This window comes from Xenopus tropicalis, chromosome 3 (genome assembly GCF_000004195.4).
Source record: "Xenopus tropicalis strain Nigerian chromosome 3, UCB_Xtro_10.0, whole genome shotgun sequence".
Classification (NCBI taxonomy): domain Eukaryota; kingdom Metazoa; phylum Chordata; class Amphibia; order Anura; family Pipidae; genus Xenopus; species Xenopus tropicalis.
The window spans coordinates 152138143-152152384 of NC_030679.2; the positions used below are offsets into that span (position 1 = coordinate 152138143).

Consider the following 14242-nt stretch of genomic DNA (forward strand, 5'->3'; position numbering starts at 1 on the left):
TACCCTACATCTGCCCTCTATCCACTCCTCTCATCCCTTGCCTTCTCCTTCTATCTTCTCTCTACCCTACATCTGCCCTCTATCCACTCCTCTCATCCCTTGCCTTCTCCTTCTATCCTCTCTCTACCCTACATCTGCCCTCTATCCACTCCTCTCATCCCTTGCCTTCTCCTTCTATCTTCTCTCTACCCTACATCTGCCCTCTATCCACTCCTCTCATCCCTTGCCTTCTCCTTCTATCTTCTCTCTACCCTACATCTGCCCTCTATCCACTCCTCTCATCCCTTGCCTTCTCCTTCTATCCTCTCTCTACCCTACATCTGCCCTCTATCCACTCCTCTCATCCCTTGCCTTCTCCTTCTATCCTCTCTCTACCCTACATCTGCCCTCTATCCACTCCTCTCATCCCTTGCCTTCTCCTTCTATCTTCTCTCTCCCCTACATCTGCCCTCTATCCACTCCTCTCATCCCTTGCCTTCTCCTTCTATCCTCTCTCTACCCTACATCTGCCCTCTATCCACTCCTCTCATCCCTTGCCTTCTCCTTCTATCCTCTCTCTACCCTACATCTGCCCTCTATCCACTCCTCTCATCCCTTGCCTTCTCCTTCTATCCTCTCTCTACCCTACATCTGCCCTCTATCCACTCCTCTCATCCCTTGCCTTCTCCTTCTATCCTCTCTCTACCCTACATCTGGGGGTTCCAAACTAATTGGTACCCAAGTGATTTCAGGTTTCCATGTCCTGTAAGGCTTCTCACCTCCCCACCATGTTTGACCCTTCAGTCTTTACCTGCCTTGATTTCTTGCTTCTTTTCCCGCTATTTTCTCTTCTCTTATTGCCCTTTAAAATATATTTCCTTCTTTTTTTTGTTGGATATTCCTTTTTTATGGCCATCAGAAAAATAACCCTTTACTCCCTCATTAGCTGACAATGAAGGAACATCTAGAGACATTCTTCAACAACATAACCTGGGGCATCGAGGAACTCTCCCTGGGTGCAAACATCTCTGGCCAGCCCCCTAATCCCAGCTACAGTAACAACTTTCTGCAGTGGACTCACCCTAATATGTCAACTTTAGAGATACTGACCTGCTTTGTGGTACTGAAAGTAAGTTCCTGAAATTCATACATAAGCCTGGGCTTTAGCCTGAATGCCTGTTGGAAACCCACCGCCAACAGTTATGAATATTTTCATAAAATTTGCCACCCTCCATACTGAGTAAGCCTGTGTATTGGGTTCCTTACATCTTTGATTTTATTGGTCGCATGAAAGAGGCCATGTTGGTGCAGTACTGACATTCTATTGCAGCAACATGAGTATCTGAATTATAACTCCCTGAATTCCCGAAGCTCAGATATAGTCATTCAGTTAATAGTGTTGCCTTAGACCTTGCTGGCTGTGACTGCGTTGCTACTGGGCCTAACTGATGCTTGTCCCCAGGCTGGGCCAGGATTTCCACCAGTATAATCACTATCAGGCTGCTGCCCACTTGCATAGGGGCCCCTTTAGCCAAGCATTCTGCCTGTAGCTATCACTAGAATTGCCCCCGTCATCTGGACGGTTAGTAGAAAAGACCCCTCCATGGGTGAGAGCAACAATCTCAGAGATATCCAGTAACAACACAGGAGTGGGGGCAGCATAGCTAGTGCATTGAGCGATAATGGGCTCTCAATCAAACTTCTCTGCTGCTAATCTGTCCCAAACAGCTGTTAGTCCTGCAGCTCTCTAGGGGTCGTGTGAATATCCCAACCTTTAAATGTTTTCCTAGGTTACCTGACCTCCCTCTTGGTGCCGCCCCATTTGGCTGTACCTAACCTCCCTCTTGGTGCCGCCCCATTTGGCTGTACCTAACCTCCCTCTTGGTGCCCCCCATTTGGCTGTACCTAACCTCCCCTTGGTGCCCCCCATTTGGCTGTACCTAACCTCCCTCTTGGTGCCCCCCATTTGGCTGTACCTAACCTCCCTCTTGGTGCCCCCCATTTGGCTGTACCTAACCTCCCTCTTGGTGCCCCCCATTTGGATGTACCTAACCTCCCTCTTGGTGTCCCCCATTTGGATGTACCTAACCTCCCTCTTGGTGCCCCCCATTTGGCTGTACCTAACCTCCCTCTTGGTGCCCCCCATTTGGCTGTACCTAACATCCCTCTTGGTGCCCCCCATTTGGCTGTACCTAACCTCCCTCTTGGTGCCCCCCATTTGGATGTACCTAACATCCCTCTTGGTGCCCCCATTTGGCTGTACCTAACCTCCCTCTTGGTGCCCCCCATTTGGCTGTACCTAACCTCCCTCTTGGTGCCCCCCATTTGGCTGTACCTAACCTCCCTCTTGGTGCCCCCCATTTGGCTGTACCTAACCTCCCTCTTGGTGCCGCCCCATTTGGCTGTACCTAACCTCCCTCTTGGTGCCCCCCATTTGGCTGTACCTAACCTCCCTCTTGGTGCCCCCCATTTGGATGTACCTAACCTCCCTCTTGGTGCCGCCCCATTTGGCTGTACCTAACCTCCCTCTTGGTGCCGCCCCATTTGGATGTACCTAACCTCCCTCTTGGTGGCCCCCCATTTGGCTGTACCTAACCTATCTCTTGGTGCCCCCCATTTGGCTGTACCTAACCTACCTCTTGGTGCCGCCCCATTTGGCTGTACCTAACCTCCCTCTTGGTGCCCCCCATTTGGATGTACCTAACCTCCCCCTTGGTGCCGCCCCATTTGGATGTACCTAACCTCCCTCTTGTTGCCCCCCATTTGGCTGTACCTAACCTCCCTCTTGGTGCCGCCCTATTTGGCTGTACCTAACCTCCCTCTTGGTGCCCCCCATTTGGCTGTACCTAACCTCCCTCTTGGTGCCCCCCATTTGGCTGTACCTAACCTCCCTCTTGGTGCCGCCCCATTTGGCTGTACCTAACCTCCCTCTTGGTGCCCCCCATTTGGCTGTACATAACCTCCCTCTTGGTGCCGCCCCATTTGGCTGTACCTAACCTCCCTCTTGGTGCCCCCCATTTGGCTGTACCTAACATCCCTCTTGGTGCCGCCCCATTTGGCTGTACCTAACCTCCCTCTTGGTGCCGCCCCATTTGGCTGTACCTAACCTCCCTCTTGGTGCCGCCCCATTTGGCTGTACCTAACCTCCCTCTTGGTGCCGCCCCATTTGGATGTACCTAACATCCCTCTTGGTGCCCCCCATTTGGCTGTACCTAACCTCCCTCTTGGTGCCCCCCATTTGGCTGTACCTAACCTCCCTCTTGGTGCCCCCCATTTGGATGTACCTAACCTCCCTCTTGGTGCCCCCCATTTGGCTGTACCTAACCTCCCTCTTGGCGCCGCCCCATTTGGATGTACCTAACCTCCCTCTTGGTGCTGCCCCATTTGGATGTACCTAACCTCCCTCTTGGTGCCGCCCCATTTGGCTGTACCTAACCTCCCTCTTGGTGCCGCCCCATTTGGCTGTACCTAACCTCCCTCTTGGTGCCCCCCATTTGGCTGTACCTAACCTCCCTCTTGGTGCCCCCCATAACTTGTGGGCTCATCTCATGGCAGCAGTGCCCCTATTAAGGGCTAGTGATAAGCCCCTAAGGCTACTCACCCCCAGCTGGCCAGCCTGTAGCATTTGAGAGAATGGGCAGAGGCAGGGCTACTGGGACCCAGGGATGTTAAAATGGATCTCCTATTGTGGCACAGCTTTTATTCTTATGGATTTTCTCTTCTTCTCCAGTTCTTTATGCTCCTGTTTGCCAACACCATGATTATCCCGGCGGGTTACTTCCTTCCTGTCTTTGTCTATGGTAGGTAGCATCTATTAATATGGATGGTGGGGTGACTGGGGCAGGTTGATACCCCCTCACACACATATGTACTCCCTACTTTACACAAGTAACTGTTCCCCTCTCACAGGCGCTGGACTCGGAAGGCTTTATGGAGAGATCATGGCAAAAATCTTTCCCAATGGGATTGTCTCTGAGGGAATCCCCATCAAGATAACCCCCGCAGGATACGCACTGGCAGGTACAGACACAGAATGACTGACTCCCCATAATATATATATAATATCCCCCCCCACCCCATGACTCTCTCCCTTTCCCCAGGTGCTGCTGCGTATTCTGGTGCCGTTACACAAACCTTATCCACAGCCCTGCTGGTGTTTGAGCTCTCTGGACAGATGTCCCATATCCTGCCTGTCCTCATTGCTGTTCTTATTGCAAACGCCATTAGCCAGAACTACCAAAGTTCCTTCTTTGACCTCATTGTTATTATCAAGAAACTTCCGTACCTTCCGAAGCTTGCAATGGGGCAGAACAGGTCAGTGATGCACAACGTGTAGCAACTGGGTACAGCCTGAAGTCTATTCCAGGGCAGTTATAGGGTGTGTGTGTGTCAGTGTATAGGGCACAGTCCCCCCATATATCCCATTTATACTATAGGGCAGTTATAGGGTGTGTATGTGTCAGTGTATAGGGCACAGTCCCCCCATATATCCCATTTATACTATAGGGCAGTTATAGGGTGTGTGTGTCAGTGTATAGGGCACAGTCCCCCCATATATCCCATTTATACTATAGGGCAGTTATAGGGTGTGTGTGTGTGTCAGTGTATAGGGCACAGTCTCCCCATATATCCCATTTATACTATAGGGCAGTTATAGGGTGTGTGTGTCAGTGTATAGGGCACAGTCCCCCCATATATCCCATTTATACTATAGGGCAGTTATAGGGTGTGTGTGTGTCAGTGTATAGGGCACAGTCCCCCCATATATCCCATTTATACTATAGGGCAGTTATAGGGTGTGTGTGTCAGTGTATAGGGCACAGTCCCCCCATATATCCCATTTATACTATAGGGCAGTTATAGGGTGTGTGTGTGTCAGTGTATAGGGCACAGTCCCCCCATATATCCCATTTATACTATAGGGCAGTTATAGGGTGTGGGTGTGTCAGTGTATAGGGCACAGTCCCCCCCATATATCCCATTTATACTATAGGGCAGTTATAGGGTGTGTGTGTGTCAGTGTATAGGGCACAGTCCCCCCATATATCCCATTTATACTATAGGGCAGTTATAGGGTGTGTGTGTCAGTGTATAGGGCACAGCCCCCCCAAATATCCCATTTATACTATAGGGCAGTTATAGGGTGTGTGTGTGTCAGTGTATAGGGCACAGCCCCCCCAAATATCCCATTTATACTATAGGGCAGTTATAGCGTGTGTGTCAGTGTATAGGGCACAGTCCCCCCATATATCCCATTTATACTATAGGGCAGTTATAGCGTGTGTGTCAGTGTAATACTAGCAGTAAATATGATATGTAAGGAAGATGACTTTGTGCCCCCAGTGCCCATGATATCTGTGCTGAGGACTTTATGGTGACCGACTTGCAATATCTGGTGAAAGGATTTAGATACAGGGACATACGGAGTCTCCTCAAATCCTCTGAACTGAAGCAATTCCCCTTTGTGGATTCAGAAGGTTTGTAATCGTCAATGTTCCTCTGTTTCTTATGTAAAGTCCATGAACTAGTTGTTCCTCTGTCTCTGTCCTTCCTCGCGGCGCTTTAACCCATGTAGAACTCTGCTTATACCTTTCTCCCATCGGCAGAATCCAAGGTTCTCCTGGGCTGTTTCAGTCGGAAGAGCCTGGCCAAGCTACTGGCCGAGCAGCTGAGCACCGAGCGCAGGATCCAATTCATGCTGGACAAGACTGGGGGAAAATTCCCCATAACTGTGAGTGCTGGACAGAGCGGACTGGCTGGGATAGTGTGAGGGTGGGGTTGTTGTGAAGGTGGAGATTTATGAAGAAAGGTTGGGGATAATGAGAATAAATCATGTGAGGGGGGTGGCAGTGAGGTGTGAATAAGGTGGTTATGAGACATGCAGAGAAAACATGGCGGCCATGGGGAGCTGGGTGACAAGGAACCAACAAGTTGTCCTCTGTGGGCTCAATAGGATTAAAGGATTCCTGTGAGTGAGGGTACTGCCTGCTCCTGCTGCACTCATAGCACTCCTGCTGCACTCATAGCACTTCTGCTGCACTCATAGCACCCCTGCTGCACTCATAGCACCCCTGCTGCACTCATAGCACCCCTGCTGCACTCATAGCACCCCTGCTGCACTCATAGCACTCCTGCTGCACTCATAGCACCCCTGCTGCACTCATAGCACTCCTGCTGCACTCATAGCACTCCTGCTGCACTCATAGCACCCCTGCTGCACTCATAGCACTCCTGCTGCACTCATAGCACTCCTGCTGCACTCATAGCACCCCTGCTGCACTCATAGCACTCCTGCTGCACTCATAGCACCCCTGCTGCACTCATAGCACCCCTGCTGCACTCATAGCACTCCTGCTGCACTCATAGCACTCCTGCTGCACTCATAGCACTCCTGCTGCACTCATAGCACTCCTGCTGCACTCATAGCACCCCTGCTGCACTCATAGCACTCCTGCTGCACTCATAGCACTCCTGCTGCACTCATAGCACCCCTGCTGCACTCATAGCACTCCTGCTGCACTCACAGCACCCCTGCTGCACTCATAGCACTTCCTGCTGCACTCATAGCACTCCTGCTGCACTCATAGCACCCTGCTGCACCATGCACCTGCTGCACATAGCACCCCTGCTGCACTCATAGCAACTTCTGCTGCACTCATAGCATGCTCATAGCACTTCTGCTGCACTCATAGCACTCCTGCTGCACTCATAGCACTCCTGCTGCACTCATAGCACCCCTGCTGCACTCATAGCACTCCTGCTGCACTCATAGCACTCCTGCTGCACTCATAGCACCCCTGCTGCACTCATAGCACTCCTGCTGCACTCATAGCACTTCTGCTGCACTCATAGCACTCCTGCTGCACTCATAGCACTCCTGCTGCACTCATAGCACCCCTGCTGCACTCATAGCACCCCTGCTGCACTCATAGCACTCCTGCTGCACTCATAGCACCCCTGCTGCACTCATAGCACTCCTGCTGCACTCATAGCACTCCTGCTGCACTCATAGCACTCCTGCTGCACTCATAGCACCCCTGCTGCACTCATAGCACTTTGCTGCACTCATAGCACTCCTGCTGCACTCATAGCACCCCTGCTGCACTCATAGCACCCCTGCTGCACTCATAGCACTTTTGCTGCACTCATAGCACTTCTGCTGCACTCATAGCACCCCTGCTGCACTCATAGCACCCCTGCTGCACTCATAGCACCCCTGCTGCACTCATAGCATTTCTGCTGCACTCATAGCGCCCCTGCTGCACTCATAGCACCCCTGCTGCACTCATAGCACTCCTGCTGCACTCATAGCACCCCTGCTGCACTCATAGCACTCCTGCTGCACTCATAGCACCCCTGCTGCACTCATAGCACCCCTGCTGCACTCATAGCACCCCTGCTGCACTCATAGCACTTCTGCTGCACTCATAGCACCCCTGCTGCACTCATAGCACCCTGCTGCACTCATAGCACTCCTGCTGCACTCATAGCACTTCTGCTGCACTCATAGCGCCTCTGCTGCACTCATAGCACCCCTGCTGCACTCATAGCACCCCTGCTGCACTCATAGCATTTCTGCTGCACTCATAGCGCCCCTGCTGCACTCATAGCACCCCTGCTGCACTCATAGCACTCCTGCTGCACTCATATCACTCCTGCTGCACTCATAGCACCCCTGCTGCACTCATAGCAATCCTGCTGCACTCATAGCACCCCTGCTGCACCCATAGCACTCCTGCTGCACTCATAGCACTTCTGCTGCACTCATAGCACCCCTGCTGCACTCATAGCACTTTTGCTGCACTCATAGCACTTCTGCTGCACTCATAGTTACATAGTTACATAGGGTTGAAAAAAGACCATTGTCCATCAAGTTCAACCCATCCGAGTAAACCCAGCACCCACACCCTATACTAACCAATCTATACACTCACATACATAAACTATATATACACCCACTAGTACTAACTGTAGATATTAGTATCACAATAGCCTTGGATATTCTGCTTGTTCAAAAACTCATCCAGGCCCCTCTTAAAGGCATTAACAGAGTCTGCCATTACTCCATCACTAGGAAGGGCATTCCCCAACCCCCTCACTGCCCTCACCGTGAGGAACCCCCTACCCAACATCCCCCGGCAGGGCATTCCCCAACCCCCTCACTGCCCTCACCGTGAGGAACCCCCTACCCAACATCCCCCGGCAGGGCATTCCCCAACCCCCTCACTGCCCTCACCGTGAGGAACCCCCTACGCTGCTTCAAATGGAAGCTCCGTTCCTCTAATCTATAGGGGTGACCTCTGGTGCGCTGATTGTTTTTATGGGAAAAAAGAACATCCACCAACTGCCTATAATCCCCTCTAATGTACTTGTACAGAGTAATCATGTCCCCTCGCAAGCGCCTCTTTTCCAGAGAAAACAACCCCAACCCTGACAGTCTCACCTCATAGTTTAACCCTTCCATCCCCTTAACCAGTTTAGTTGCAGTCTCTGCACTCTCTCCAGCTCATTAATATCCTTCTTAAGGACTGGAGCCCAAAACTGCACTGCATACTCACTGTTACTGCCCCCCATACTCACTGTCACTGCCCCCCCATACTCACTGTCACTGCCCCCCATACTCAAGGTGAGGCCTTACCAGGGACCTATAAAGCGGCAAAAATATGTTCTCATCCCTTGAGTCAATGCCCTTTTTTATACAAGACAGCACTTTATTTGCTTTAGTAGCCACAGAATGACACTGCCTGGAATTAGACAACTTGTTATCAACAAAAACCCCCAGATCCTTCTCCATTAAGGATGCCCCCAACACACTCCCATTCAGTAGATAGTTTGCGTTTATATTATTCCTACCAAAATGCATAACTTTGCACTTATCAACATTGAACCTCATTTCCCAGTTTGCTGCCCAGTTTCCCAGTCAAATCGCTCTGCAAAGCGGCACATCCTGCATGGAACTTATAGTTTTGCACAATTTAGTGTCATCAGCAAAAATAGAAACAGTACTCTCTATGCCCCCCCCCAGGGCATTAATAAACAAGTTAAACAGCAAAGGCCCAAGGACTGACCCCTGCGGTACCCACTAACCAAACTGGTCCAATTAGAAAATGTTCCATTTCCCCCCACTCTTTGTACTCTATCCTTCAGCCAGTTCTCTATCCAATTACAAATATTATGTTCTAGGCCAATATTCCTCAATTTGATCATTAACCTTCTGTGAGGTACTGTATCAAACGCTTTAGCAAAATCTAAGTAGATGACATCAACTGCCATTCCAGCATCAAGGTTCCTGCTCACCTCCTCATAAAAGGCGACTAAATTAGTCTGGCAAGATCTGTTACCCATAAAACCATGCTGGCACAAACTAATAGTATTGTGAACTGCAATGTATTCAACTATCCTATCCCTTATTACCCCTTCCAGAAGCTTTCCTACTACTGATGTCAGACTAACAGGCCTATAGTTTCCAGGCTGAGAACGAGATCCCTTTTTAAATAACGGCACCACATTAGCAATCCGCCAGTCTCTCGGCACCATGCCAAACCTCAACGAATCCTGAAAAATTATGTGAAGAGGCTTGGCAATCACAGCGCTCAGCTCATTTAATACCCTGGGATGAATCCCATCCGGCCCTGGACCTTTGTTTACCTTTACATGTTCAAGTCTCTTTTGAATTTCCTCCTGAGTGACCCACGCGCCAGTAGCTAAATTACTAGCACTGGGCATATTAAAAGGGAAGCCTTCATTATCTGGCTCCTCAGATGTATAGACAGATGAAAAATAAGAGTTCAAAATTTCAGCTTTTTCCCCGTTCTCATCAACCAACGTACCTCCCCGTGATAATAAAGTTCCCACCCCTTCTTGCTTCATTTTTTTACTATTCACATAATTAAAAAATAATTTTGGATTCTTTTTACTCCTAGCTGCAATATCCCTTTGCAGCACCCCTGCTGCACTCATAGCACCCCTGCTGCACTCATAGCAATTCTGCTGTACTCATAGCACTTTTGCTGCATTCATAGCACTCCTGCTGCACTCATAGCACTTTTGCTGCATTCATAGCACTCCTGCTGCACTCATAGCACTTTTGCTGCACTCATAGCACTCCTGCTGCACTCATAGCACTTTTGCTGCATTCATAGCACTCCTGCTGCACTCATAGCACTTCTGCTGCACTCATAGCGCCTCTGCTGCACTCATAGCACCCCTGCTGCACTCATAGCACCCCTGATGCACTCATAGCATTTCTGCTGCACTCATAGCACCCCTGCTGCACTCATAGCACTCCTGCTGCACTCATAGCACTCCTGCTGCACTAGCACCCTGCTGCACTCATAGCACTCCTGCTGCACTCATAGCACCCTGCCTGCACTCATAGCCTCCTGCTGCACTCATAGCACTCCTGCTGCACTCAATAGCACTCCTGCTGCACTCATAGCACTCCTGCTGCACTCATAGCACTCCTGCTGCACTCATAGCACTCCTGCTGCCTCAAGCACCCTCTGCCATACACTCCTGCTGCACTCATAGCACTCCTGCTGCACTCATAGCACTCCTGCTGCACTCATAGCACCCCTGCTGCACTCATAGCACTCCTGCTGCACTCATAGCACTCCTGCTGCACTCATAGCACCCCTGCTGCACTCATAGCACCCTGCTGCACTCATAGCACTTCTGCTGCACTCATAGCACCCCTGCTGCACTCATAGCACCCCTGCTGCACTCATAGTGCTCCTGCTGCATTCATAGCACTTTTGCTGCACTCATAGCACTTCTGCTGCACTCATAGCACCCCTGCTGCACTCATAGCACCCCTGCTGCACTCATAGCAATTCTGCTGTACTCATAGCACTTTTGCTGCACTCATAGCACTCCTGCTGCACTCATAGCACTTTTGCTGCATTCATAGCACTCTGCTGCACTCATAGCACTTCTGCTGCACTCATAGCGCCTCTGCTGCACTCTAGCACCCTGCTGCACTCATAGCATTTCTGCTGCACTCATAGCCGCCCCTGCTGCACTCATAGCACCCCTGCTGCACTCATAGCACTCCTGCTGCACTCATAGCACTCCCTGCTGCACTCATGAGCACTCCTGCTGCACTCATAGCACCCCTGCTGCACTCATAGCACTTTTGCTGCACTCATAGCACTTCTGCTGCACTCATAGCACCCCTGCTGCACTCATAGCACCCCTGCTGCACTCATAGTGCTCCTGCTGCATTCATAGCACTCCTGCTGCATCCATAGCACTCTTGCTGCACCCATAGCATCCCTGCTACATTCATAGCACTCCTGCTGCACTCATAGCGCTCCTGCTACATTCATTGCACCCCTGCTGCACTCATAGCACTCCTGCTGCATCCATAGCACCCCTGCTGCATTCATAGCACTCCTGCTGCATTCATAGCACCCCTGCTGCATTCATAGCGCTCCTGCTGCATTCATAGCGCTCCTGCTGCACCATAGCGCCCCTGCTGCACTCATAGCGCCCCTGCTGCACTCATAGCACTCCTGCTGCACTCATGGCGCTCCTGCTGCACTCATAGCACCCCTGCTGCATTCATAGTGCTCCTACTGCATTCATAGCGCTCCTGCTGCATGCATAGCGCCCCTGCTGCACTCATAGCGCTCCTACTGCACTCATGGCGCTCCTGCTGCACCCATAGCACCCCTGCTGCACTCATAGCACCCCTGCTGCATTCATAGCGCCCCTGCTGCACTCATAACGCTCCTGCTGCACTCATAGCGCCCCTGCTGCACTCATAGCACTCCTGCTGCACTCATGGCGCTCCTGCTGCACCCATAGCGCCCCTGCTGCACTCATAGCACTCCTGCTGCACTCATAGCACTCCTGCTGCACTCATAGCGCCCCTGCTGCACTCATAGCACTCCTGCTGCACTCATGGCGCTCCGCTGCACTCATAGCGCCCCTGCTGCACTCATACGGCACTCATGGCGCTTCCTGCCTTGCACTCATGGCGCTCCTGCTGCACTCATAGCGCCCCTGCTGCACTCATAGCACTCCTGCTGCACTCATAGCACTCCTGCTGCACTCATAGCGCCCCTGCTGCACTCATAGCACTCCTGCTGCACTCATGGCGCTCCTGCTGCACCCATAGCGCCCCCTGCTGCACTCATAGCACCCCTGCTGCACTCATAGCACTCCTGCTGCACTCATAGCACTCCTGCCTGCACTCATAGCACTCCTGCTGCACTTCATAGCACTCCTGCTGCACTCATAGCACCCCTGCTGCACTCATAGCACTTTTGCTGCACTCATAGCCACTTCTGCTGCACTCATAGCACCCCTGCCTGCACTCATAGCACCCCTGCTGCACTCATAGTGCTCCTGCTGCATTCATAGCACTCCTGCTGCATCCATAGCACTCTTGGCTGCACCCATAGCATCCCTGTACTTCATAGCACTCCTGCTGCACTCATAGCGCTCCTGCTACATTCATTGCACCCCTGCTGCACTCATAGCACTCCTGCTGCATCCATAGCACCCCTGCTGCATTCATAGCACTCCTGCTGCATTCATAGCACCCCTGCTGCATTCATAGCGCTCCTGCTGCATTCATAGCGCTCCTGCTGCACCCATAGCGCCCCTGCTGCACTCATAGCGCCCCTGCTGCACTCATAGCACTCCTGCTGCACTCATGGCGCTCCTGCTGCACTCATAGCACCCCTGCTGCATTCATAGTGCTCCTATGCATTCATAGCGCTCCTGCTGCATGCATGCGCCCCTGCTGCCACTCATAGCGCTCCTACTGCACTCACTGGCGCTCCTGCTGCACCCATAGCACCCCTGCGTGCACTCATAGACCCCTGCTGCATTCATAGCGCCCCTTGCTGCATCATAACGCTCCTGCTGCACTCATAGCGCCCCCTGCTGCACTCATAGCACTCCTGCTGCACTCATGGCGCTCCTGCTGCACCCATAGCGCCCCTGCTGCACTCATAGCACTCCTGCTGCACTCATAGCACTCCTGCTGCACTCATAGCGCCCCTGCTGCACTCATAGCACTCCTGCTGCACTCATGGCGCTCCTGCTGCACTCATAGCGCCCCTGCTGCACTCATAGCACTCATGGCGCTCCTGCTGCACTCATGGCGCTCCTGCTGCACTCATAGCGCCCCTGCTGCACTCATAGCACTCCTGCTGCACTCATAGCACTCCTGCTGCACTCATAGCGCCCCTGCTGCACTCATAGCACTCCTGCTGCACTCATGGCGCTCCTGCTGCACCCATAGCGCCCCTGCTGCACTCATAGCACTCCTGCTGCACCCATAGCACTCCTGCTGCACTCATAGCACCCCTGCTGCACTCATAGCACTCCTGCTGCACTCATAGCGCCCCTGCTGCACTCATAGCACTCCTGCTCTGTTGTAGCATGGAGGATAGAGGGACGCCCAAGGAATAATCTAGATCAACAGCATTTTCCTTCGTTTCAGCCCTCGGGAGAGAATGGAACTGATGAAAAGACCGACCTGCATAAGATTGGTGAGTACCCAGTGCCATATGGGTCAGTCTCTCCGGCCTATGAACAGGCTAACGTTGGTGCCAAATGGCAGGTACCAATAGAAACCAATTACTGATTCATTTTGGTCAGTCTACTGTAAGGTAAAACATAAATGCATAGAGCTGATGCGTTGCTATGGGAAACTGCAGCAGTGTTATTGGCTTGGTGGCCCCATTATCCACCCCCATTCCATTTCTTTCATGTCTCCATGTAATGCTATGCATGTTTATTACCCCCTCCCCTAATAGGCTTCCATCAGAGTGTTCTAGCCCCACCCACTGCTTGAGTTACAGACTCCTTGTCCCTCCCTCCTATAAGCTGCCATCAGTGTTCTAGCCCCACCCACTGCTTGAGTTACAGACTCCTTGTCCCTACCTCCTATAAGCTGCCATCAGAGTTTTCTAGTCCCCCCCCTCCCCCTGTGAGATGCCATCAGAGGGATATACTACTGAGGGAACCAGGAGTGCAGTTTATGTGAGGCTGCTGATTGGCCCCTGTGCTTCTCCCTATTTGCAGAGGAGTGTGAGTACTCAGACACCACTTACAGCGCCCAGGAGACTGTCGTGTATGAGAGTGAGGAGGTAAGTGATGCTGCGCTCCCGGCACCCTGCAACCCAAATGGACTGAAACATTTAGGGAATGTTCTGCTGAGCTTGCAGTCATAGTGGCTGGAACAAGGAGCTTGCACTTCAGACAAAACCACTCAGATTGCCAAACATAACAACTGGGTCACTGAGCT

At 51.8% G+C, this 14242-nt stretch overlaps 1 protein-coding gene across 2 annotated transcripts in view; it reads left to right on the forward strand.

Annotated features, from left to right (window-relative positions):
• clcnkb (chloride channel, voltage-sensitive Kb) overlaps positions 1–14242 on the forward strand; it is a 34098-nt gene that overhangs the window by 14359 nt on the left and 5497 nt on the right. For both annotated transcript variants that reach the window (XM_031899626.1, XM_031899625.1), the window contains 8 exons: positions 926–1108; positions 3710–3779; positions 3889–3999; positions 4080–4293; positions 5323–5456; positions 5586–5710; positions 13436–13484; positions 14020–14084. In XM_031899626.1, coding sequence (XP_031755486.1) covers positions 926–1108; positions 3710–3779; positions 3889–3999; positions 4080–4293; positions 5323–5456; positions 5586–5710; positions 13436–13484; positions 14020–14084 — 951 coding nt within the window. The remainder of the gene's footprint in view (positions 1–925; positions 1109–3709; positions 3780–3888; positions 4000–4079; positions 4294–5322; positions 5457–5585; positions 5711–13435; positions 13485–14019; positions 14085–14242) is intronic.